Source organism: Hemicordylus capensis, chromosome 10 (assembly GCF_027244095.1).
Source record: "Hemicordylus capensis ecotype Gifberg chromosome 10, rHemCap1.1.pri, whole genome shotgun sequence".
NCBI classification, from domain to species: Eukaryota; Metazoa; Chordata; class Lepidosauria; order Squamata; family Cordylidae; genus Hemicordylus; species Hemicordylus capensis.
The window spans coordinates 17,418,517-17,445,314 of NC_069666.1; the positions used below are offsets into that span (position 1 = coordinate 17,418,517).

At 42.7% G+C, this 26,798-nt stretch overlaps 1 protein-coding gene across 15 annotated transcripts in view; it reads left to right on the plus strand.

Moving 5' to 3' along the window:
• NEO1 (neogenin 1) overlaps positions 1–26,798 on the plus strand; it is a 168,296-nt gene that overhangs the window by 94,731 nt on the left and 46,767 nt on the right. For 10 of the 15 annotated variants that reach the window (XM_053272323.1, XM_053272319.1, XM_053272309.1 and 7 more), the window contains exons 8-13: positions 556–775; positions 4,230–4,384; positions 5,567–5,715; positions 12,774–12,912; positions 16,200–16,249; positions 25,193–25,337. In XM_053272323.1, the coding sequence (XP_053128298.1) occupies positions 556–775; positions 4,230–4,384; positions 5,567–5,715; positions 12,774–12,912; positions 16,200–16,249; positions 25,193–25,337 (858 nt within the window). The remainder of the gene's footprint in view (positions 1–555; positions 776–4,229; positions 4,385–5,566; positions 5,716–12,773; positions 12,913–16,199; positions 16,250–25,192; positions 25,338–26,798) is intronic. The other 5 variants (XM_053272325.1, XM_053272316.1, XM_053272326.1 and 2 more) reach the window with 1 other exon arrangement.

Genomic DNA, 26,798 nt, shown 5'->3' on the forward strand with positions numbered 1-26,798 from the left:
TTCAAACTCCCTCAGGGATCAAACAGTATAGTAATAGATTAAGCTGTAGATACAGAGTTTGGCTACATACACAGTTGACTAAACTAGCTAATCCATGGGTGCAATGTGATTATTGAGACTATTACAATGGTGTGCTTCAGTTTTATAAACTAAAATGGAAAGCCTTGTTTGATTTGGTAGCAAATTCAGCAGATCTTTTTCTGAAAATTAAGTATTGCATACCAAAGCTTAAATGTTGCATTGATGTTTCTATTATGAGATGATACTTGGATTGATACTTGATTTTCACCCTCCCCTTTCCTTCCCACTTCCATTATAATGGAGATTTTTTACTGCTTGCCCTATAGTGATGTCTTCTTCGATATTTCCCATTAGTTTTCAGTAGTTACCTTTTTTGCCTGCATGCCAACCTTCAGTTTAATGGCCTTTTTTGTGTGTTCATTTTGTTTTGTTTCCCATCGTGGTTTTGTTTATTTCTGTTTTGGTTTTTTCTGTTTCTCTTTAAATCGTCGTGATGTTTGCCCTTCATATTCCCCAATGTTTGCACATGACAAGATGTTGCCATCCCAACATTACCTCCCACTTCACTGACCAGTGCCACTACTGACCATCTAGCACCAGCTGCAACTGGACCATTGCCCTCTGCTCCTCGAGATGTTGTGGCTTCCCTTGTCTCTACCCGCTTCATTAAACTGACCTGGAGGACACCTGCATCTGATCCACATGGAGACAATCTCACATATTCAGTATTCTACACCAAGGAATCTATAAATAGGTAAACTGTATTTATCTTTCTCATCCCCACTCCCCACAAATTCCATACGTTGTAGGACCACTTCTGACTGTTTATGCATTGGGTTTCTGATCTGCCCACCCCAAAGACTGGCTCAGATTTGATAATTTCATTCATTCATTCATTTATTAAACTTCTATACCACCCAAACTTTCGTCTCTGGGTAGTTAAGTTTATAATAAGGTGTTCTACGACCCCAGTAAAAGAGCAGGTTCACAGCTTGGAAGCACTTCTAAATCCAGCAATGACCCTAGAGCCCTAGGTGACGTCAGCGTCAAGAAGCGTCTTTCACCACCTTAGGCAAGGTTCAATCTCTCCTGGACAAGAATAGTATGGCTATGAGCTCTGTATCTTTTGAAAGGCACTGCCCTTGTAGATAAATCAGAAATGTAGTTAACTCAGAAATTTAATAATAATAAGGTGCTTGGAGTGCTATGGTCAACTATTTGTTTTCTTCTCCCTGCCCCTCATGTTTAAGAACATTTGGCAGGAGGAGGTTGACTGGCTGGACCCAAGGGTTAATAAATGCCTCTAGGAGAGGAAGTGGTCTTGGTCAGCATGGAGGAGGAAACTTGATGGGCCCAGAGTGAGTTTTAAGATGGCTTGTTTTTACCAATAAAGATGAATACTTTATTCAGGAATACTGACATTTCTGAGTTATCTACAAGGATAGTGCCTTTCAAAAGATAGAGCTCATAGCCATACTATTCTTGACAAGGAGCGGTTATACCTTGCTTAAGCTGGTGAAAGATGCTTCTTGATGCTGACATCATCTAGGGCTCCAGGGTCATTGCTGGCTCTAGGAGTGCTTCCAAGCTGTGAACCTGCTCTTTTACTGGGGTTGTAGAACAGGTCCATCTAGATCAGGAGCAGTAGTAGGAAGCAAACATGTTCTATGGATCTACTTAAGTGAGGTTCCACATTTGACTCTCAGAAAGCTTTGCAGCATATTGCCTTTTTTCTTATCTATTCACAGCTGCTAATGAGTTGTGTCTCTTGGGGAGCTAAGAGGTGAAGCCCTGCTTCCTTTTCAAAGGAGTTGTGCCTGAAGATCACAAAACAATTCAAGTGCTTTTCTCAGAAGAGTCTTCCACTGTTTGAAGTGCAAATTCCCTGTTTATGCCTGTTTTCATTGTTACACTATTCAGTTAATTGTGCCTACTGGTTTTAAAGAACAATCTGCTCACCTACATCCAACCACTTGTTGATGCTGGGCAGATTAATCTCTTTTAACCTCTATTTGACTCAGTTCTTCAGCCTTCCTCCCTTTAAAACTTTGTTCAGGCACAGATATATCTTACACCAGGGATTCTCAGTGTTGGGTCCTCAGATGTTATTGGACTTCAACTCCCATAATCCCCATCCCCAGTGGCCTTTGGTTAGGGATTATGGGAGTTGAAGTCCAATAACATCTGGGGACCCAACATTGAAAATCCCTGTCTTACACCTTCTGTAGTGAAGACAGTTGCAAATAATTAATTCAGCTTCTCTGCACTTTCGCTGTCCTTCTTTAATCTATCTTGGTAGATTAATGATGCAACTGCCTCCCTATCTGTTTTTCTGTTTCTGACACATTTTTTTTAATTGCTTAGTCTTAATGCTTTTAACTATATGCTCTTTGAATTCCTTTTATTTTGCCCAAATTCGTGCTCTTTTTGTTCTCTCCATTTAGCCAACACTCATTTTTTAAAGGAAGCCTTCTTGCTTTTATAGCTTCCTTGTCTCTGCTTGTTAACCATGTTTCCTTTTGGACTTGGTACTTTTCCTAATCTGTGATATACATTCTAGATGGCCTTCTGTATTTGCAGTTTTAAATAATGTCCCCACCCCCGGCATTTGTTTCCTTTTTTTGAAATAAAATGTGATGGGGATGGGTTTTTTTTCTTGATTAAGTGCCGTCAAGTTGGTGTCTGCTTTTTGCAACCACATAGATAGATTCTCTCCAGGATGATCTGTCTACAACTTGGCCTTAAACTTGGATTTAGCTTCAACTTGGACTTTCTTGGCAACTTTATATTGGCATGCACTGAGCTCATTCAAGTTCCTGTTGACCTGTCTTGGGGAAGAATTGAGTACTAACTTGCTTCTGGAGGCTGAGCCAACAGAATGGGCATTTCTACTTAAGATATTGGAAAGGATGCTGGTTAAAGTTGATTTGAGGCCTTGTATCTTGTTAAAAAACTACACGGTGTGTGTCAACCTCCCAGAACAAGTTGTTATCTCCTAACTACTAAACAGAATGTGACTTGACTCTTCATTTAAGGGTCTGAGTGTGAAGCCCCAGTGCACTACCTGAGAGACAGCAGGACTATTCAGAAGCTCTCTTTTTCAAAACAAGAGCGAGATATTTTCTGTTACACAGAAACAGAGGTAGCCACTGCATCACTTCCTTAAAACAACAATTATTGGCTGTCCCAATCAAGGAAGATGTTCTCTCTAAAGGTCATATAGAAAAGAGCAGTTCTTAGGTAGTTGATAGTGTAGAAATCATTTTTTTGTTTACTTTTCTTTCACTTTCTTGTTGTGCATGTGCCTGTGGTGTAGCAGGTTGCCTTCAAGAAGTGGCAACAGTCTGCCTTGGTGAAGAACAGAATGTTGGGGTCATTTGCCAAGGGACTCCCAAGTAGTTGTTTAGCCTCAGAAAGTTCTCTTCCTCCTCAGAAAGTCCTTTCTGCAGAAGAGAAAGCACCTGAGATCCCAGTTAGGCCAGCAGTTCAGGCCTCTGGGCCATCTAGTTAAGTCTGCTTTGGCTGTGGCCATAATACCCACTGTCACATGAGACACATAAGAACTTGAAAATAGGACTCCTATGATTTCCAGATGTGATTTAGCACTTACAGAGCAAGCCAAAATCCTAAAAACAAAGTGTCAAATGAATAAGGGCCGGTAGAGCACTGCAGGGGGCTCAGATCTTCTGTCCATGAAACCATTCTTTTTACTTTTGATTCAAGTTTCTTAATTGCTCTCCACCACAAAAATGGGAAATAATCTATGACTAAAGACATATTAGGTTCTTTTTAAAATTAATATGTCTTAACGCTCTTCTGCAAACTGTCTTTGTACTGTTCTCATTTTGGGAGCTTCTCTTTGGGAGATCATGAAAAAATCTTAGTAAAAAGGAAGGGGAAAATGCTTCCAATTGTGCTGGAAGCTGTAGACAGTTTTATGCTGTTGCCAATACATGCACAATCCCAATTACACAGAAGAAATTCTGTCTTTCCCTACATATCACTAAGATGCATAGTACTGAACTGCATGTTGAGATAGTCACTAGGAAGTTCGTAGTCATCTTTTGGCACATTAGCATTGCTATTACTAAGATTGTTACTGTTTGTTATGATTTGCTGCTGAAACAGGCAGCAAATATTAGGTTTTCTTTTCCCCATCCTAACAGGTCTTTTCTCTCCCTCTTCTCTTGTTTCCATTTCCCTAAAAGGGAGCGTATTGAAAACACAAGTCATCCTGGGGAGATGCAAGTGACAATTCAAAACCTGTTGCCTGAGACAGTATATGTTTTCAGAGTTGTAGCACAGAACAAACATGGACCTGGAGAAAGTTCGGTACCACTGAAAGTGGCAACTCAACCTGAGGGTGAGCATTAAATACTTTCAGCCCATTTGTTCTCATTTTTGTCTCACTTGGAACTGGAACTACAGCACAGGAAAAGTTTGTTTTCTCACAGATGCTCTTATTAACTTGCTAATCAGAGGTCATTTATAAGTAATTCTGATCACACTTCAGCTTTCCTTCAAATCATCCTGAACTTAGTTTCAGTGTGTTTCAGGGACAATTCAGCCAAAGTTAAGTACGACTTAAATCTCAGATATCAGTGGAAGATATCTAACCACATGATTATTCTCCCACTGAAATTAATTGAACTTAATTTTGCTGAATTAAAGGTGTGTTTAACTCACACACCTTTATTTTACCTTAATTTTGACTTAAAGGTGTGTGCAACACAATGTGCTTTGGATCATTCCTTAGGAATAAAAATTAAATTTAAAATTGTATCTGGGTATAAATAGCTGTAAAGCAGTATTAAACTACTTATGTAATATTTTTATACTTGAAATGGACCATGAGATTCATTAATATCTGGGCCATGTATATTTTCCTTTAAGGAGGAAAGAGATATTGAACAATACAGGATCCAGAACTTCTGGCTGTTCCTTTTTAGAAACCTTTTAGCTTTAAAAATGGACCCTTTTGAACACATTTTAGTCCTGAAGTTCTTCTACTTTTAATGTCATCTCCAGGAATATCTGTTTCAGGTTTTATAGACTGACTTCAAGGGCATCCACAGGACTTTCTGTGAGGGGGAGGGCAAAGCCAGCAATCCAATACACTTCTCCTTGGGAGTATGCCTCATTGAACTCAGTGGGAACTGACTCATTCCAGTGGGAGGCAACTGCCCCAGACACCCATGGCTGACTTGCATTTTTTATTTCACTGTTAAGGGTTCCATTTACCTGCACCCTATCCTTGGTTTTCACCCATGAAATTGACAAATTTTGTGAATCCAGCTTTTCAAGCACAGGGAGATATTAGCATGGCTAAACTGGCTGGATTCAAAGAGAGGCAGACTTGTGCCTTCACCAGCTAAATTGATCCAGGATATGTCCTTCAGAACAATGAATACCCTCACCTTTGTCTTCAGTTCTGCTTAGAATGTTACCTAGACTGATTTTAGAGCTCTTTTCTTCAGGATTTAGCAATGAAAAATATAACAGATAAATCTGGGTAGATTTACACTACATCCTGCATATTTTTCAGTTCAGCTTCCTGGCCCAGCACCCAACATTCGGGCATATGCAAACTCACCCACATCAATTACTGTCAGTTGGGCAACACCCTTATCTGGCAATGGTGAAATCCAGAACTACAAACTATACTATATGGAGAAGGGGACAGACAGTGAACAGGTATGATGCATGAATTCTACTTAAGAGCTGAACTCTAGGCTTGCAATAGCCATAAACAAACAAACAAACAAACAAACAAACAAATAAAGTTGTATGGATGGATGGATGTTATTGCTCTCCTTTCTGAATCTACACAGCCATTTAACTGGTTATTAGAAAACACTAGTACATTAAGAGATGAGGTATTTTATCATCTGACAACATGTGAGCATGTTGGCATTGCTAGACTTCTACTAATTTACCTTAACAACAAGCATCCATTGATTTTACTAATGCCTTGACACTTACAGGTTTTCATTACCATTTTCATTGACTAGGCTGCAGGTCAGTTAAAAACAAACATACATTGCTTTCTTGAGACAAACTAGCTTTATGTCTACCATATATTTTGATTAGGGCTGAGCCAAAGATGGTGGTGGTTGGTTTTCAAAAACATTTTCATTAGCTTTGAAAGCCCCTTCTAACCCATCCACCCACCGCTGCCAGTGTTTTTCTTCTTTTTCTTTTCTTTCTGGGTTACTGCAAAAGGAAAGCAAATATTCACCTATTTAGGAGATATTACCCTTGGTTTCATTTGTTCTCACCTTCCCGATTGCTTAGGATCACTTACGTTACTAGTCCAGGAGGTTTCACTTTTTATTTATTTATTTATTTATTTATTTGAATTTTTTTTTATTTAAAAGTGAAAAAAGAAAAAGAAATTCAGCGTTATACACTCTTGAGCATTATACAGGTACATGTGGAGTATTTCAGATAGCATTCAAACAGAAAATGCCTTACAACATTGGAATTCATTGATTCATCAAATATTCCAGAGCTAAAATGAAATGCAAAATATACAGTAATTGCTTAAACAGAGTTATACTTCATAACCTCAGAGTTAACAAAAAGCAAATCTTGGGTGTGGCTGCAAACTTTGTGCCACATTATAATTTATAAAAAGTGCCCAAGATGCCCAGAATGTTTCATCTGTGTTATTCCTAAAGTAAACTGACACTTTAGCCATTGAAGCATACTCCCATATTTTTAATGTCCATTCATCCAGTGTCAGGAGTGTCTGGGAACGCTAATTTGCAGCATAAAGAATCCTTGCAGCTGTAATCATGTATAAAGATAACTGTGTATTTATCAGGTATAGAAGGTTTAGTCATGTTTAACAAAAAAAAAGCTCAGGTAAATATGAAAAAAATATATTTAGAATTTTCTGCATCCTAGCATGGATCCCCCCCCCCCATTGTTTTGCTTTATCGCAAGTCCACCACATAGGATAGAAAGTCCCCACATGCTTCTTGCACTTCCAAAAATCTCCGGGATAATTACTGTCCGTCTTATTAAGAGTAGCAGGGGTAATATACCAACAAAAGTACATTTTGTACCCGTTTTCTCTTAAAGTACTGTTTGCTGTAAATTTTATGTTCACCTTCTATTGATGCTCCCATTGGTGAAGATAAATTGTTCTATTTAAGTTTTGTATCCATTTAATCATGCAGCCTTTAATCTGTTCTGTTTCTGAGTTGTACTTCAACAGCAGTTTGTATAATAAGCGCAATAAGTGATGATCTTTTTTAGTTATTAGTACTTGGAATTCCGTTAAGTCTCTGAGCTTGCTGCCTTGTTTTTGTATTTCGTTTTTGTATAATCAAACTGATTTGTAGATATTGGAGCCACGGGGGTTCTGTGCGCCATTTTGAAGTGAGAGTTTGAAAGGATTTAGGTTTGACTCTTCCAATAGTTAGTTTTTGTGTATTATATGCCTTATATGCCGTATTATATGTATTATATACAATTAGAAACAGATTAAGTGTTTGGGACAAATACAGGAACAGAATCAGTCCAGATATATCCCCTTTGGCACCCAAATATTTTCCTTCATGAAGAATTTTTTTTTAATAAATTCAGTCTCTTATCTTCTATCTTGACAGGGATCATTTGAAATAAAAAATTCATTCTAGGTAAGATATTCATTTTAACTGATGCAATCTTTCCTAGCCAAGAAAAGTTCAGCTTTTTCCACCTGTCTACATCTGCTAAGATGGCTTTCCACGTGGGGAGATGATTATTCTTGAACTTTTCCATCATCCATCGAAGATTGGCAATGTGATCACGTGTTCCTCTTCCTTTTCGAAATCTCCCTTGTACATCTGGCATCTCTCTATCAACAGTTGGATTCATACGTTGTTGAATATCTTCAGAAAAATTTTAACTCACTTGTGGTATCAAGGCTATAGTACGAACCGCCCTGAGCCATTTTGGAAGGGCGGTATATAAATCAAATAAATAAATAAATAATTTGAGCAATCTTTCGTATCACTTTTCTTTGGTATTGGTATAAATACAGACCTTTTCCACTCTTTAGGCCACCAACAAGTCTTCCATACACTTTGACATAACACTGTCAATACCTTTATTGGTAAAGCTCTCAATAACTCTACTGGTACTCCATTGACTCCTGGGTCTTTGCTGTTAGACAGCTGATTGAGTGCCCATACAACTTCTTCCTCCAGAATATCTGGTTCCAATGCTAGTAGGTGGTCTTCCCGTTTTATGACGTAACTTTGATTTTCATTTGCATAAAGTTGTTCTGTAGATTCCCGCCACCTTTCTCTAATTGCTTGTTGATAATGTAATTCCTGCCCATCATGTCCTCTAACCATTGCCTTTCTTGCCATGAAGAGACTTCTCATCTTTTTCACAAAAGCAAAACACTCCCTTATATGACCTCTCCCAACTGCATCCTCCATTTCCTTACAGTGTTCTGACCAATATTTTTCTTTATCTTTTCTCACTTCTCTCTGAAACTCTGCATTTAATCTTTGCATTTCTTCCTTGTCACCAGTAACTTTTGCTTTCCTTCTCCTTTCTGCAATTTCTGTTGTAGCATCTGATATCCACTTAGTCGATTTCATTGGCTGATTATATGCAATATGTTGATGGGCTACTTCAGTGATAATTGTCCTTATTTCCTTCCATAACTCATCAGGTTGTCTTTCCATGATGTTAAACAATTTAGATCTGTTCTTAAATTCAACTGCATATACTGGGGGAATCTTCTCAACATCAAATTTCTGAGTCATGGGTGGCCGTTTAACAGTAAAGCACCTTAACTTCACCTTGGCAACTAGCAGTTCATGATCTGATCCACAATCCACATCAGGGAACGTTTTCACCGCAAGAATAGAACCTTTCCACTTCTGTTGGTATAAAATGTAATTGATTTGATTTTGATATTCCCCACTTGGTGAAGTCCAAGTGTATAATCACCGCTTAGGCCTCTCAAACCATGTATTCATTATACGTAACTGTTGTTCATGGCATAGCTGAATCAAACGTTCTCCCACCTTATTTTGTTCACCAAGGCCATACTTGCCTATGATCTCTAATTCTTCCACTTCTCCCACTTTCGCATTGAAGTCTCCCACAATATGAACAATATCTTTCTTTGGTGTCTGTTGCAGGGCTTCCTGCAGTTCAGCGTAGAATTCTTCGATTTCCTCTTCTTCTGAATCTGCAGTGGGTGCATAGATTTGTTATATTATGAAATTTCCCATTAATACGTATCACCATTATCCTATCGCTAATTGTTCAAAAACTTTCTATGGCTCTACCCATTTTTTCCTGAATTATAAAACCCACTCCTCTTCTTCTGATGTTATCATTGCCAGAGTAATACACAATATGATCATCAGAGTTGAAAAGACCACTTCCAATCCAGTGAAATTAACTAATACCTAGTAAGTATATTGATGTTAAGCCAATTCATTTCATTCTTAATGATGCTCAACTTTCCGAGATTTAACCCATTAACATTCCATGTTCCCATTTTAAAAAACTTCGAACAGCGCAAAGATCTCTTATCACTAGGAGCTACATCAGCAATTGTGGGGGAGAGGAAGGGGCAATTAAGATTTTTCCTGACCCTGGTCTCTTGCATTTTCCAATTGATCTATAAAGGGTTTTCGGCAAAAAAAAATACTGGAGTAGGTCGCCAGGTCTTTCTCCAGGCCAGAGCCATGTTAGCCAGCACAAGTAAACTTATAGTCAGTCAGTCAGTCATGTTTATTTACGGTCATAGACCAAAATTTACATACATAATAATACTTTTTTAAATTTTACTTGCAAAAATTTTACTTGCAAAAAAAAAAGGGAGGCCAAAAGGCTAGATTGGCAGCGTCTTATTTGTGCCGCACAGGCTAAAAACGTGTCTTTGTTTTGGTCTTTGGTATCATTCTCTTCTAAATTCAGACCTTCCCCGCCATCTTTTTATATACCTGTTGGAGAATGGACTGAATATTTCCGTGCTCTATATGCTAGAGAGGGAGCAACTACAACATTTTTACAAATAGAACAGGAACTGGACCCTAACCTATTACCTGAGTGGACCCCAGTAACATGTACAGAGATTGCTTCAATAGTGAATCAGTTTAAAACTGGTAAGGCCCCTGGCTCAGATAATTTGCCGGTAGAGGCCATCAAGAATAATATGGATTGGTGGCTGCCGGTATTCGCCTCTCTGTTTACAGCAATTGATCAGACAACCTCGCCCCCTAGTGAATGGGGATTGGCGATTGTAATTCCTATATACAAGAGAGGCCAAAGACATTTACCATCTAATTATCGCCCTATTAGCCTTCTTAATGTTATTGGCAAAATGTATGCATTTCACCTACTTAACAAATTCCAGGACTGGATGGACAAAGAGCAGGTGCTGGCTGATGAGCAGGCAGGCTTTAGGGCCAATCATTCTACTATTGAGCATGCTTTAGTCTTACAACATCTAGCGGAGAAATATTCTAATCTACCCCGTTCCACTCTTTTTGCTGCCTTTGTGGATTTTAAATCAGCATTCGACTCCATATCCAGAGATAAATTATGGGAAAGACTGTTTAACTCCTCTATTGATCGACGTCTGCTACTTTTAATATATAAACTCCACAAGAACTCATGTCTGAAGGTTCGATGTAGCTCAGCTGGAATCCTCACTAAAGAAATTCCTACCTTTTGAGGAGTGAGGCAAGGCTGTATACTTGCCCCAGCTCTTTTCAATTATTATATTAACCCCATTGTGGATATTATTACTAATCCATCTTTCCATCCACCTAAATTGGCCAGTAGACAGGTTAATATTTTGCTTTATGCAGATGATGCAGTAATTTTATCTCGGACTCCTGTTGGCCTCCGTAGAGCGCTTTGCTCTCTGGCTAATTTTTGCCATGAATATGCTCTGGAAATCAATTATAGCAAGACCAAAATTATGGCCTTTGCTAAACATCCAAAGACCTTGAAATGGTCTTTGGCTGGACATAAACTAGAACAGGTTAAGATCTTTAAATATCTAGGGGTTGTTTTCCAGGCCTCTACGAAACGCCAAGCACATCTTCAATACGTTACCCAAAATGCACGTAAATCAGCGTTGGCCATTCAATCATATTTCCACCAAGATGGGGCTCAATTTGTACCAGCTGCCCTTAAGTTATTTACAGCTAAAGTCTGCTCTCAATTGCTTTATGGGTCACAGTTGGGCCTGTATACTAACTGCACTCCACTAGAGATAGTTCAGACAAAGTTTCTGAGATCTATTCTACAGATCCCTAGATGTGTTCCCAATGTAATATTGAGGATGGAAACTGGCATGCCTAAGATGGAAGCCCGGATGTGGTTTTCCATTCTCAGCTTCTGGTTGAGATTGTCTTTCTTTTCTATAGGCCTTGCTCACTTAATTTTTATTGATAAATTTAATTCTAGCTGGAAGCAGTCAATATCTCGCCAAATAAGTTTATATGGCTTTAGCCTGGATGGTCTATTAGAAATGGGTTTTTGTCACGCAAGACTGATATTAAAGCAGCGGATCTATGATATGGAAATGCAGACTGATCGATCTTTAATCTCTAAAGAAGTTTTCCTAGGTTTACAAATGTATAATACTAAACCTGCGAATTACCTGGGTAAGATTACTATCACTAAATATCGCAGGATGTTTACACTGGCCAGGTTTAATGTGCTACCTTCAGCTGAATTGGAAGGTAAATTTAGAGGGATCCCAAAAGAACAGAGACTATGTCCTTGTGGCTCTGGAGAACAGGAGTCTATCTTCCATATCTTACTCCGCTGTCTTTTTTATAGGGACTTACGAACTTGTTATATTTCCTCCTTACTGACTGATTTCCCAGGGCATACAGATGCATTTTACGTCAACTATCTGCTCTCAGATCAGAAGGAGGAAGTAACATTTAAAGTTGCTAAGTTCTGTGAGGCAGCTAAGAAGGCTAGACAACAGATGGTAAATCAGATTATGCTAACGGGAAATTGCTGATTAGGATGAGTCCATGTTCCTGATTATATTATGTATATATTATTACTTTATTACGTGTATTATTATGTATGTAAATTTTGGTCTATGACCGTAAATAAACATGACTGACTGAAGTAAACTTATACTGTTCACCCCTCCACCACGATGAGGTACGGTTGGGAAAGTATAGCCCTTCTCAAAAGGCTGTTTGTACTGCCATGCAGTTTCACCTTTATTTTAATGTGTTTGTACTCAGTAACGTGAGTGTGATCTAACTGGCTATCTTGTATCATGCTGTTATCACTTTCACTATGTGATCCGTGACTGGCTTTGGTCACTCTATGAAGGAGAAGGAGGAAATAGGACTGAAACAGTGAACAAGCATGAACAAAAGAATGGGAGAAGAAAGAGTTTTGAGAACGATGATACGGTTGGTGAAGAGAAGATCAATATTGCTGAGGGAGTGAATAAATATGGAAGACTCCTGGTCTAGTTTAGACTTAAACTCACCTCTCTCCTCCTTTTTGAGCTGCAGGCCACAGAGAAGTGGCCTTACATATATAGTTTAGGTTTAGTGTTCCAGGGTGTCCAGTCCTAATTGAAATATATGGCAAACATAAAGCTAGTCTGTCTCAAGAAAGCAGTGTTTGTATTCCACAGTTCCAGAATTATACCCCCAGCTGCAATGTTTCCTTAAAGAAATGAAGATTCACAGTAGCAGTGTTAGTTGATTGTACTTTGAGTGACGCTTACATCTTTTCAATTGCAGGACACTGATGTTGGAGGCCTTTCCTATACAGTAAATGCTTTGAAAAAATACACAGAGTATAGTTTTCGAGTGGTAGCCTACAACAAACATGGTCCTGGAGTTTCTACACAAGATGTTGTTGTCCGAACTCTTTCAGATGGTGAGTGTCTTTTAATTGTGCAAAAAAGACTTTTTCCCCATTTAAATTTGGCTTTGATTGGCAAAATTGGTTTCTGCATGGATCTGAATACACTGAAACTTTTGGAGAGAGACATGACTTTATATTTCCTTTCTACACATTTTTATATTTATTTTACTGTTGAGTCTTTTTGGTCAGTGAGGAAACTCCTTTTATTCTGGTTTTGGGAGGCTACTAATAAAGCCAATTATCTCTACTGGTCTCCCTTCTCTTTAGTCAAAATGAAGGTATAAGCTCCTTCAGGACAGGGTCTGATCTTTTTGCTTGTGTTGTTATATATCTGCTATGTACTGTACATAGGCACAAAATAAAGAATCATAATTTTAACAGGAGGTGGTCGTTCATAGAAATTAGAGGACGACATTGGTCAGTTTGAATAAATCAAAATCAATTTAGCAAGTTCTTTAAACGTGACCTCCTCTACTGTGTTGTAGTCCTCCACTACCCACTTCAAATTATACAACTTTCATTCTAGTGTGTGTTGTAGGCTACGGAGGCAAAAGTAAAGAACAGAGTCAGGTCCATTTCCGTTTAAATTAGAGCACCTACAGGTCTTACAGTATCTACCCTGGATACGACACCAGTACAAGCTTCCTTTAGACATTATTAAAAGGAGACTATACTCAGTTACAGCCTCCAAAATCTTAATGGAAGTCCTTCCCAGCACGTCAATCACACAGCCCACCCACCCTCACCCCCTCTATGCACATAATGCATCCCTCATGCTTACAGCATTTGTCTGAAGAGGCGAACTCTGTAAGCCTGATGGTGGGCACTTCCATGGTTGGGAAGCTCCAGTGCCAGTTACCTAGCTATTTGTATAATCTAAACATCACCACTGTCAATATACTTTGTTCATAACCTCCTTTTGGTGGACAGATAATTTTGGGTTAGAGAAAAAGTGGTGTATGTTAGAGTGGATTTATAATGAATGCCTAAGGGCCAGTTCAGCTAAGGGTATATTCTACTTGAACAATGTATATGGAAGCTTGATGTGTAGATATGTGTGTAAAAATAATAGGCTATCTTCCCTTCTAGTGTATGAATTGCTTGTGGGTGTATAAATAATGCAACAGGGCTCTGCTTAAAGTGTTCATTCTTTTGAAGCGAAGTGGGTGACTACAAGGAACAGGGTTTCCTCTGAAGTTGCCACTTTTGATTATTCCCAAGACTAGCCCACCAAACTTGCTCTTTATTGTGCTTTGGGAAGACAAAGATATGGCTTTCAGACAGGTTTTTGCTGTATAAATAGAGTTGTGATGGAGTTTCTGTATTTCTTTTTAATAGATGTGTTTTATACTGCATATGTCTGTCCCCCCCCCCCTTCTTGTGAGCTTTGAATGCTTTGCTAGAAATTGCTAGAATACTTGACACAGATTCCATTGAGAGTTGTGCTTTTGCAGGATTATCGCATACTTGTGTGGGATAATTTTGTGCTGCACATTCACACAATGTTTCTCTAGGTTTGCTCACATTATGTGATGTGGGTATTGCTTCTAAATTGCTCCAAGTGCCGAGGCAATTAAAATATGGCCAAAATTTGCATAAAGTAGCACTTTCAAATGGTATGTCATGACACTAATGTGCTTTGAGAGAACTGTTCTCTCATGCCAGAAGACGTAATTAGTTCAAGGATTCTGTGAGTACCCATCCAATACAATAGATGCCACATTCTGGCCTTGCCAACTTCCAGGTAGCCTCTGCTGGAGGATCCAGGTCATTCTGCTTTGCTTTTGCATTAGCATGACTGGATATTTCAATCAATAAATACTGGTGACTTGGAGGAGGCTGTCCATTGTAACAGTCCATGAGTTGTTGCTCTGGCTGCACTAAAGCACACAGGTGAACTATTCTGCAGAAAGGTAATTCTGTTTTGACATTCTAGCAGAAAATCTTTTCAGATATGGATGGTGTGTGTCTGCAATTTTTATTCAGGAAAAAATATTTCTGGCAGCTATCAGAAATTTGGGGAACAATGGTATATATCAATTACATTAGTATCCATTTCTTAGGCTTTTGGTTTTCCATCTTGATACTGGGTAAAGTCCACACCTATTTAATTTCATCCATATAATCAAACTCATGCAAAGACGCACCCTCTAAAGGCAGATCATTCTGGTATAGATCTGCATCAGGAACGATCCAGTCATTTATGCCCAGTGTAGAGATGCAGGATTTCCAGCACTTAGGGTTTGCTTTGTGTTTCTAAAATGAATATACTGCTACCAAGAATACTTTTAAACTATTGTACATGTCTGAGGAGGCAGAATGTAAGGGATGTGTGAGCCGGCTCAGTTCAAGCTGGGTTCGACAGGTTTGGGGTTGAACTGGACTGGCCTCGTCCAGTCCAAGTTTGAGCCAAACTGGGCCCGGTTCAGACTGAGCCAGCTGGGAGCTATACTGGTAAAAGGGAATCTGCTGAGGATTCCCCTTTAACAGTACAGGTAGGGGGGCTTTCCTACTTATAGAGGGGGTGGAAGGGGAATAAAAATGTCTATACATGTACAAGCTGCAGGGGAAAGAGGCGGCAGCACCCCTGACCCCCACAAGTCTCTGCCAGTCTCCCCCTGAGTAGCCCAGGCCAGTTCAGGCCTTTGCGTAGGTGTGGAAGTCAATAAAATTGCATCAATGCATGTGCAAAGGCCATTTTAGTGATCTCCATGCCTGTGCAGAAGCCCAAACTGGACCTGAACTAGCCCTGGCTACTCGAGGGGAGGCCAGGGGGACACCATCCCCCTCGTGGCCGCCACGGCTGCAGCTCATACTTGTAAGTACAGTTTTATTCCCTTTCTGCCCCCTCTTTACACTCCTGGCAGATATCCACAGTTTAGGCTCACCGTTGGCCTTTAAGAGAGCCCAGAAAACGTATTTATTTGGCCTGGCCTTCCAAGGTAAATTGTTTTGGGATATTTTAATTGGTTTTGAATTGTTTTTATATTGTTTTAAGTAGTATGTTTTAGATGGTGTTGTTGTTGTTGTTGTTGTTGTTAAATAATGTAGGAAAGCCCCCCTGCCCCATAGTGGCCAGATCAGTTCGAACTTGACCCGTGTCTGGCTCAAACAAAACCAGGTCTGGCTCAGGTCAAAACTGGGCCGAGTTGGCTCAAATCCAGTCCAGATTAGAGTCAAATCGGCAAATGTGGTTCCGTGCACACCCCTAGTAAAATGAACTACTATAAATATTTGAATTTGTGTGTTTGAGCCATCCTCTTGAATGGATTTTGAATATTTTCTTCTGATGTTTCTAGTTCCCAGTGCTGCACCCCAGAATCTCTCCCTTGAAGTGCAAAACTCCAAGGTAAGAAACTATCGCGTTTTAGCCTACTTTCCAGTAGGCTTATGAGATCACCCAGCATTATGTCTCTGTGTGTGTCCCCACCCCCCATCAGCTTCGCAATGCCTGTACCATTATGAGTAGTCTGTGATGTCATCCACCCCAGTTCAAGATGGCAGATGCATAAACTTTTGAGGCACAAGTGGGCTAGTTTGTGGACAGCCTAACCAATTTGAACCATATTTGGTACAGATGTAGTGAATGACAGACAAGGACACCTTGTGGAGGATCCGCCCTACTGTGCTACCACAAGACATGGATCTCCCTGACAATTACCAGTTTAACCGCTGTCACCAAGTAGACTTGTGTTCTTTAGGCTGAGTCTACCACAACTGGCTTTCAAGTTGGAGTCCTTGATGGTCACCTTTAGCAACTGTGGCTTTTCTTTAGTTCAGCCTCAGGTCTTGTTCTTTCCAGTTCTTAGTAATTTCAGTTCTGCAGAGATTACACCATTCTGCCAGTGACTAAATAGCTCTGAGCCAGCAGTTCTTCAGTTTCGTAGACTCTCTCCAGACTCCAACTGACTCCGTTTTCAGTTTTGACTGCAGGCTGAACTCTTCTCTTTTTACTCTCCCAGACTCCTGCTGACTCCAACTCTTATCTCACTCGGACTCCAACTTCAACCAGCTAATTCACTGAACAACCCCTCTATACATACACAAATTTTGCTCCAACAGTTTCTTAAACAATCCAATCAGTGTAACTTAAAGTTCCCTACATTTTTCAAAAATTCCTTTCCTTCCCAAACCAAACTGTTAAACTGATATTCTCAAAGTGAAACTAAGGTACGGCAGGCATGTACTCTTGACCCTGCCAGGTCACTTTGCAAGGCAAATTACACAGATCCTATTTAAGAAAAGAAGAGTTTTAGGAATATCAGTGCAATAATACAGGGGCTTATTTACGAAAAGAAGAGCCTCATCCTTTTGGCCTCATCCTTTCATACACATCAATGGCATAGTTAGTGATGATGTCATCCATCCCAATCCAAAATGGCAGATATGAAAATGTTTGAGACGCAAGTGGGCTCACTTGTGGACTATCTATCCGATTTGAACCAAATTTGATAAAATTGTAGTGAGTGACACGCAGGGACACCTGAACAGTGTGGTTTGCAATGTTGTCATCCATCCCAGTTCAAGAGTGGACATGTGAACATTTGAAGCGCAATTGGGCTAAGTTGTGAACCACCTACCCAATTTGAGAGAGAGAACCAGTATAGTGTAGTGGTTAGAGTGTGGGACTAGGACCGGGAAGACCCGTTTGAATCCCCATTCAACCATGAAACTCACTGGGTGACTCTGGGCCAGTCATGTATCTCTCAACCTAACCTACCTCACAGGGTTGTTGTGAGGATAAAAATAAGCATGTACACCACTCTGAGCTCCTCAGAGGAAGAGCGGGATATAAATCTAAAAAATAAATACATTTGAACCAAATTTGCTACCGGTGTAGGGACATATATGGATGGCTCAGGGGCATAATTTGGAATGTTTTCATTGCATCTCAAACGCATAATTTGTGTTGATGTCAACCACCCCAATTCAAGATGGAGGATGCATGAATATTTGAGGCACATGGGCTAACCTAAGAACTGCTTAACCAATTTGGACTATGCCAGTTGTAGGGATAGTGAAAGGAAAGTAGGCAGATTAGTTCTTAATAGGACAACTTTTTTTCTGCTGATATGGTAAAACGTATATTTGACTAGGAGTGTGCACAAAACCAGTTTGTCCAATTTGGTTTGAAACCAAACTGGGTTGATTCAGTTCTCCCACCCACCACCCCAAGCAGACCCCCTCCCCCCCGGCTTGAATTCGAGCAGGTTCGGGTGTTCTAAAGTAGAAAACAAAAATTGTAAACACTTATCCACCTCCGGGGGGGGGGGTGCTACCATGGCCACAGGAGGAATCCTTTGGTGGCTCCCCTCCCCCCAGACTCAAATGGCCATTTCATGCTCAAGTGGCCATTCAGGTCGTTTTTGGCCCATTACCCCTGCTAACTTGTCAAAGAGGTACCTTTTAACGTGGTGATTCTCTTTATTTAGAAGGTGGAAAGTAACTGGCCCTGTCCACCTACAGCACAGTACCTCCAGTGACTGTTGCTGGCATCTATCTTGTGTTTCTTTTTAGATTGCGAGCCCTTTGGGAACAGGGAGCCATGTTTGTTTGTTTGTTTGTTTGTTTGTTTGTTTCTCTGTGTAAACCGCCCTGAGCCATTTTTGGAAGAGTGGTATAGAAATTGAATAAATAAAATAATAAATAATAAATTCTGGCTCTCTCTGTGCAAGTGGCTTCCATTTTTGAGGCCGCCATGCATGCAAACTAGCTGTCTGCATGACCGAGTGGCCTCCAAAATGGCCACTGCCTGCGCAGAGAGGCCCAAAATGGTCCGAAAACCATTTAAAAACAGGGGAACTCTTGGAGACTGCCCCGAAACAGCACCCCCGGGAGGGGGTGAGTGTTTTTCTTTTTCAAAACAAATTCTACTTTAGAACCCCTGAGCTGAGTGGGGGTGGGGGTTTGGTTTGACCTCGAGCTGAACCAGGACTGGCCTGGCTTGAGGGTGAGCACTCAAGCCAGACCAGCTCGATGGCAAATCAGCTTTGAGGTTGAACCAGTTTGCATATCCCTAGATGACACGTACTAGCACTTGCTATACCATCAATATTTTATTGATATTCCATGTTCTTCAGTGTGGTCTCTGTCTTCTACACATATGGGCTATGTGCCTGTGCAGAGACCATGTCGGAATCTAACAATTTTGATTTCTCCTGCTTTGGGCAGGAATCCTGCCCCCAGCCGCTATATGTGGCTGCGCCACTCCTCATCCCCTCAGTCTTTCTTTGTCCACACTTCAGTGAACATCATGGTGTCTTTCAGCTCAGCAACTTGTTGGCTCTGGTAGTCCTGGTTGTTTTTATCCTGTTTCTTCTGCATCTCTCTAGTTTTCCTTTGTTTTTTCTTCACACAGTTGTTTTTTCACCTTTGCGTTTTTCTTTTAACGGTCTTTCCTTCGAGCTCCGGTCCCAGCTGGGACGGAGCGTGGTGGCGTGCCGGCCTTTGGCATGTATGCTGGATATGAAGAACTTTTAAAAGTGTATCCGCTGTGGATTGAAGCTTCCCTCCCCCGATACGCAAGCGGAGTGCCTCTTGTGTTTGGGGGAGTTCCACATAGTCGAGACCTGCCCACATTGCCAGAAGTTTACTTAGCAGGCTCGCAGGAATAGGGCTTCTCGCTTGCGCACTGCCCTGTGGGATCTGGCTCTCTATTCTTCAGAAGCCTCAAAAATTAAACAGTCTCTGAAAATGGCTACTTCGATGTCGGCGGACCGATCTGCTGTCGATCCCGTGGAGGACCAAGTCCCATTATCTGGATCATCACTCTCGGCCTGCGGCAGCGTCAAACAATAGGGTGCAGTTAGAGCAGCTACCCTCTTACCAGCCTCAGGTGGCTCCTGCAGTCTCCCCAAATTTGTCGGGGGTGAAGACAAAGAAGAAGAAGTCTAAGACTCAGAAGCACTCCCCAACGGATCAAGATCGAACCCAGGCCCCCAAGCAGAAGGGATTGACAGACACCAAGGGATCGTCAGCCCCAACCTCGAAGAAGGACAAGACGGCGTCGCTCCATCCAGTGCAAAACCCCTCGGTATCAACACATCCTGCTTCAACTGTGGCGTCGGGGGCTTTGGACTCGGTTGCGGAGGGGGAACCCGACTGCGCATTGGCTGAGGAAGAAGCCTACGCTCCACCCAAGTTCTGTGCCAACGCTTCAAGGATACTTAGACTTAGGTTGCCTCTGCGTTGATACCAGGAAGAGCGCTCCTCAGCATATCGGCAGGATCTGTCCTGGGATCACCGGGATTGATATCATACCATGGAGTATCGTTTCCCCCACCCCCGCTTGGAATTGGAGCGTTCTTCTCACCTGGTGTCAAGACCCTGGTTCCTATGATCCCTTCCTGGTGGACAGCAGCTCGTACTGCTCATCTGTACTTGATCCTTTTATGGGTCTCGCCTCCTGGAAGACCTTAACTTTCGGCAGTCTTCAGTACTGAGGACTGTCCGGATGCCCCCCACGCATGCGGAGGGGTGACCACGTTCCCACTCTCCACGTCGTTCACCTCGGGACTGGGAGGATTGTGCTGTGGAGTTCATGTCGTTATCAAAGCCTCACCAAGTGACAGTTCTGTTTTGGTGGTCGCTGCCAGAACCTTTGGTCTCAGCTCTGGCCCACCTGGCTGATAAGCCCAATACCCTATCGGATTCGACCCCTGTACCCCAGGACCTGTTGGTCCCATTGGTCCATACGTCGGATAGCGAAGATAGTTCGCAGGACTCAGAGGTTGTCTCCCCAGGTTCGTCCCTGCTTGATCTCCACTCGAATTCAAAGTCCGTTTCTCCATCGGAGGACCTAAACATGTAGACTGCCTATGTGACTCATATGGCGTCGGCTCTGGGGGTGAATCTTGGTACCCTTCAAGAAGGGGAGCTGGACCCCCTGTTCAGCCTGATTGACTCTGAGGCCAAGGTACATGCTGTCTTGCCCTTCAACCCAGCCATGTTGAAAGTGGTGAAAGCCCACTGGAAAAGCCTAATACGTTCTCTCAGCCGAATAGGCGCCTGGAGAACTTCTACAGGGTGCAGTTCCAGGAGTCTACAGCCTTTTTGAAAAGTCACCCTACCCCGAACTCTATCGTTGTAGAGGCCTCTTTACAGAGATCCAGGGGTCATAGCCAGTCGACCCCAGGTGATAAAGAAGGCAAGAAATTGGACTGCTTTGGGAGAATACTTTATTCTGCTGCAGCCTTGCACTCACATGTGGCAAACTATCAAGCATTTAATGCCAGATATAACCACTTCTTATGGGAGAAAGTAGGTCCTTTCCTGGATCTCCTTTCTCAGGATAAGTGGGATCTTGCAAAAATCCTTTCTGAGGGAGGCCATGCAAGTCTCCAAGCAGGAGCTGTATTCTGCCCATCACTCAGTGGAGTGTGCCACTAAAGTGATGGCCACATCTGTGGCACTTCAACACCATGCTTGGCTTAGGTCATCTGGCCTTCACTATGAGGCTCACACCAGGGTGGAGGACTTGCCCTTTGAGGGCTCTAGCCTGTTTTGGGAACAAACAGATGACACACTTCAAAAGGTTGCAGAACACTGCACGATCCATGTCCTATAGCTCTTTGTCGCCGAAGCTACAGAGAACTTCCAAATGGTCACCTCATCAGACGTAGAGAGCGCCGGCTCACCACCAGTCACCTTCTGAACAGTCCTTTCGGAGCAACAAGTTCCCTCTCAAATACAAGTTGGGGGGACAACATAATAAGCCAACCTTCCAGAAACTTTACCCTAGTATCCCTCCAAAGAAACAATGACTTGGGGAACCTTGTGACCTGCCTGCGTCCATTTGCGACGAGTTGGGACAATGTGACTGTGGACCTGTGGGTCCTTACAGTATTACATTTGGGCTATGCCCTGGAGTTCTATGGTCCGTGACCGGTATCTGGGACGGTGGTGACTCCTTGTACCCCAGAGTTGGACCAGGAGGTCACCGCTTTCCTAGAGAAGGACACGATCAAGATCGTGTTGAATCCAGACAGTCCCGGGTTCTACTCCAGGTATTTCCTGGTGCCAAAGCCGGACTGCGGTCAGCGCCCTATCTTAGACCTCAGGGCTCTGAACAGGAATCTGGTCTACAAAAGATTCCGGATGCCGTCGGTGCCTACCAACATGACTGTCCTGGACATGTGGATGATCTCACTGGACTTAAGACACATGCTATAATGTGTCCATAAGGCCTCAACATTGTTGCTTCCTGCAGTTCCAGATAGGAGGGATCTCCTATCAATTCAAGGTGTTGCCATTTGGCCTCACGACTGCTCCTCGCATTTTCACAAAGTGCCAGGCCCCGGTGGTGGCGTTCCTACAGGAACACAGCCTGCAAGTACTGCCATATCTTGACGATTGGCTGGTCGTGGCGAGTACCAAACAGGCGACCTTGGAAGCCCTCAAGATCGTGATCAGTACCCTCCAGGAGTTGGGTTTCCAGATAAACTTCAAAAAGGTCTCAGATGGAACCTACTCGGTGGATTTAGTTCAGTGGACTGATATTCGGCATGGCCTTGGAAAAGGTCTTCCTCCCAGAGGCTCGTATCACAACTCTTCGGAGACTGGCGGCGGTCTTCTTGGCCAGAGGGCCGCAAACCTTGTGCTCCATATAACGCCTGTTGGGTCACATGGCCCAACATGGCACTTACATTCTACCTCATGCATGTCTTTGGATGCACCTCCTTCAGAGATAGTTTTTGGACATCTTTGATCCTTTTGGGGATCTGGGTCATCTTCAGCGTTCGCCCCCTCCGGGGAATAAGCAGTGGTCCCCTGGTGAACGGAGGTCCGGCACCTAAGCGTTGGTGCCCCTTCCCAGGTGCATCCTCCCGAGTGGAGTAGTCACAACGGATGCCTTGGAGCTCGGTTGGGGAGCTCACCTGGACAGCCTTAGTCTAAGTGGCCACTGGTCTTCCGAGGAACAGACTCAACACATAAACTATCTGGAGCTGTTGGCGATTTTCAACGCGCTCAAGGGTTTTCTGCCCCTGTTGGGGGGTCGGTTGGTACTAATTCACACTGATAATATGACGACGAAGGCCTACCTCAATCGCCAAGGTGGCACTTCCTCGAGGAGCCTTCTATCTCTGGCCATGGATTGTGTCATTGGTGCCTGGACAATGGGGTGTCACCCCAGGCAGTGCATATCCAGAGTGTCCTAAATGTTCAGGCAGATGTCCTGAGCAGGTCAACCATGGTCTCCCACGAATGGATGCTTCATCAGGGTGTTTTGAGGGATATATTTGTGGATTGGGGAATTCCAAGTCTGGACCTGTTTGCTTCCCCGGAAACTGCACAATGTCCCCTCTACTGCTCCAGAGGGTGAGTGGGCGAGGGCTCTGTGAGAGATGTGTTTGTCTGGTCCTGGGGCAGGATCTCTCTTGTATGTGTTTACTCCATTCCCACTTCTTCCCAGAGTCCTGCGCAAGCTGCAGGTGGATCAAGCCAGGGCAATCCTGATCTCCCCGTGGTGGCCCAGGAGGCCTTGGTTTCTGGCCCTGACGAACCTAGCGGTGAACTTGAGACATCTCCCTGTCCTGCTGGACCTGTTGTCTCAGGAACAGGGGATATTCGGTCCCTCCACCCGGATGCTACACTCGGATGTTCGGTCCCTCCACTTGACTGTGTGGTGGATCCTCCTGACTTCCCCTTGAGATTGCGAGAGATGTTGGTGGCTGCTAGGAAGCTGTCTACACGTAAGTCTTATAATCACAAGTGGACTCTCTTTGCGTCCTTTGCCACCCTGCATGAGTTTGATGCCTGTAATCCGTCTGTAATCTGTCTATTATCTGTTATCCCTTAAGGAATCTGGGTTGAAACTTGTCTCCCTTCAGGTATATTTGGCTGCCATTGTGGCCCATTCTCCCTCTGACCGGATTTCGTGGTTCAAAGATCCAGTGGTTAAAAAGTTTCCTGAAAGGTCTGCAACACTTGTTTCCAGGTTATCTGGTCATGTCACTGGCCTGGGATCTGTCCGTGGTTCTGGCTGGTCTGCTATGGCTGCCCTTTGAGCCTTTGGCTTCTATTGACCCTTGTCTCCTGACTTGGAAGGTCGCTTTTTTGGTGGCTGTTACCTCTGCCAGGAGGGTTAGTGAGTTACGGGTCCTGCAGGCTGACCAACCGTACCTGCAGTTCCATAAGAACAAGGTAGTACTCAGGACGGATGTCAAGTTCCTGCCTAAGATGGTGTCCATGTTTCATCTCTCGTCCCCACTCACTTTGCCCGTGTTCTTTCGAAATCCTTCATCGGATGTGGAGAGGAGGTTGCACCGTTTGGATGTACGTAGGGCTCTGTCCTTTTACGTGCAGAGATCTGCTGAGTGGAGGAATTCCCCTTCTTTGTTTGTTTTGTACAATGGGCCGTGGAAAGGACTTCAGGTCTTGGCCCAGTCCATGTCACGATGGATAGTCTCCACTATTGAATTCTGTTATCAACTGGCCCATAAGCAGTTGCCTGCCCCTGTGAAGGCTCACTCTGTTAGGTCCATGGTGGCTTCTGTGGCCTTTGATCGGGCAGTCCCGTTGGACACTATCTGTCACTCAGCTACTTGGGCTTCACCCCATTTGTTTATTCAGCATTATGTTATCTATGTTAGAACTCATAACGATGCTGTAATTAGCAGGAGTGTCCTGCAATAGATTTTCAGTTGAGCTGCTTGTCCTGAAATAAATTCTTCCTGCTTGTTTACCTGTTGCCTCTGGGTTTTTTCCCCCCCCTCCTCCTTGGGTGCTTGCTTGTTATGCACCCATATGTGTAGAAGTCAGAGACCACATCGAAGAACTACAGGTTACTCACCTGTAACGCTGGTTCTTCTAGTGGTCATCTGTACTTCTACATGCCCTCCTGTCCTCCCCGCAAGGGTCGCTGAAGCTTGACTCTGTGACTGAGGGGATGAGGAGTGGCGCAACCGCATATAGCAGCTGGGGGCGGGGTTCTCGCCCAAAGCAGGAGAAATCGAGCTTGTTAGATTCCGACGTGGTCTCTGCGCAGACACATAGCCCATATGTGTAGAAGTACAGATGACCACTAGAAGAACCAACATTACAGGTGAGTAACCTGTAGATCTGCTGTGCAATTCCTAATATATAATTCCTAATATGTATAGGTATAACAATAAAATACTGCTGTTCAGGTTAGTCTCCAGTTCCCAGCTACATAATATTTTAAACATTCAAATCATCTAGGTTATAAATTTGTTTTTACAAGCTATGTATTCATTCTTCCTTGAACCAGTATAATGGAAAAGTAGCATAGTAAGTGAAGAACATGATTCATAACGCCTCTTAACCTCCACAGAGCATTATGATGCATTGGCAGCCTCCTCCTGCAGGAACACAGAATGGGCAAATCACTGGCTATAAGATTCGCTACCGAAAATTGACTCGCAAAAGTGATGTAACTGAAAAAATGGTTGGGACACAACTTGCTCAGCTAATTGAAGGTGAGTGGGTTGTCATTCTCTTTCCAGAAGTGAAGGGCGCTGATTGCAGGCTCAGAGTTCCTGACTATATATGGCTGTTTAAACCTCATACAGATTTGGGGGCAGATTTCCACTCCCCGCTTCATAAAGTTGCTTAAACAAGCAAACCACTGCAGATCTCACTATGCTCTTGTTGAACTCTTATCTGCACTTTGGTACATATAATATTTGGTATATATCATGATATATCCACAGATATGGCCCCCCACCATTTATATTTGTTATTGACAAAATATGACACAGGGTAGAAAACTACCCCAACATGAATGGACTCCCTATGGTGGGGTGGTTTCTATCCCATTCCCATATTAAGTCAGTTGGGAGAAATGTCACCCCAAAATGAATGGGCTTTCTGTGGTGGGATGGTTTCTATCCCATTCCTATGTTAAGCCATTTGGGATGGTGGAGAACACTCTGTTTCTCTGTTTTGTTCCACCTGATGATGATAAATGCTAGTCTGTGGTACTGCATACATCTGTGCTCCTAAATTAGGGCAGATTAAACCAGCCCCTCCCACAATGTCATACTTGGTGTTTGGAACAAGTAAATCATTCAGAACCATCCATCTGACCTTGCAGAAGCAGGGATTTTAGCTGACAGCACAAAGCCAAAAGGATCAAAACAGCAGTAACCACAGCATGTCAGCTTCAGTAAGCCTGGCATCAGTGGATCAACCATCCACAATATATCTCTGGTCTTTCCCCATTTCTCCTAGTGGGATAAAGCCCAGAAAAGGGGTGTGTGGGTGGATGTGCGTGGGGGTGAGTGTGTGTGATTTAACCCTGTTAAAAGCTGTCAGAAATGGAGAAGCTCTTACTTTGACAGGGAACACATTCCAAATCCTTGTGGTGGCAATGGAGAAAGCCTGTCCCTGAGTAATCACCAGACAAGCCAGTGGCAGCTGCAGACGGACCTCCTCAGATAGTCTCAATAGGTGGCAAGGCTCATAACAAAGAAGGTGTTCTCTTAAATACCTTGTGCCTAAGCTGTTTAGGGCTTTATTATCATTATCATTATCATTATCATTATTATTATTAGTAGTAGTAGTAGTAGTATTAATTCGATTTCTATACCGCCCTTCCAAAAATGGCTCAGGGCGGTTTACAAAGAGAAATTAGTTTATTAGTTATAACCAGCACTTTGTATTTTTTCCAGAAACATATTGGTAGCCAGTGTAGTTCTTTTAATATAGACGTAATATGGTCTCTTCTAGATGACCCAGAGACCAGTCTGGCTGCTACATTTTGCACCAGTGGCAGTATCAATTTCTGGACTTACATACAAAGGTAGCTCCACATAGAGCACATTGCATGGCAATTGTATCTCCTTGCCTCTTAGAGAAAGAATTGTTGACTATTTTTTCATAGCCATAGGTTATGCACAAGTAGGCAGGTGTGAAGTGAAAGGCCAAAATTGAAGCTA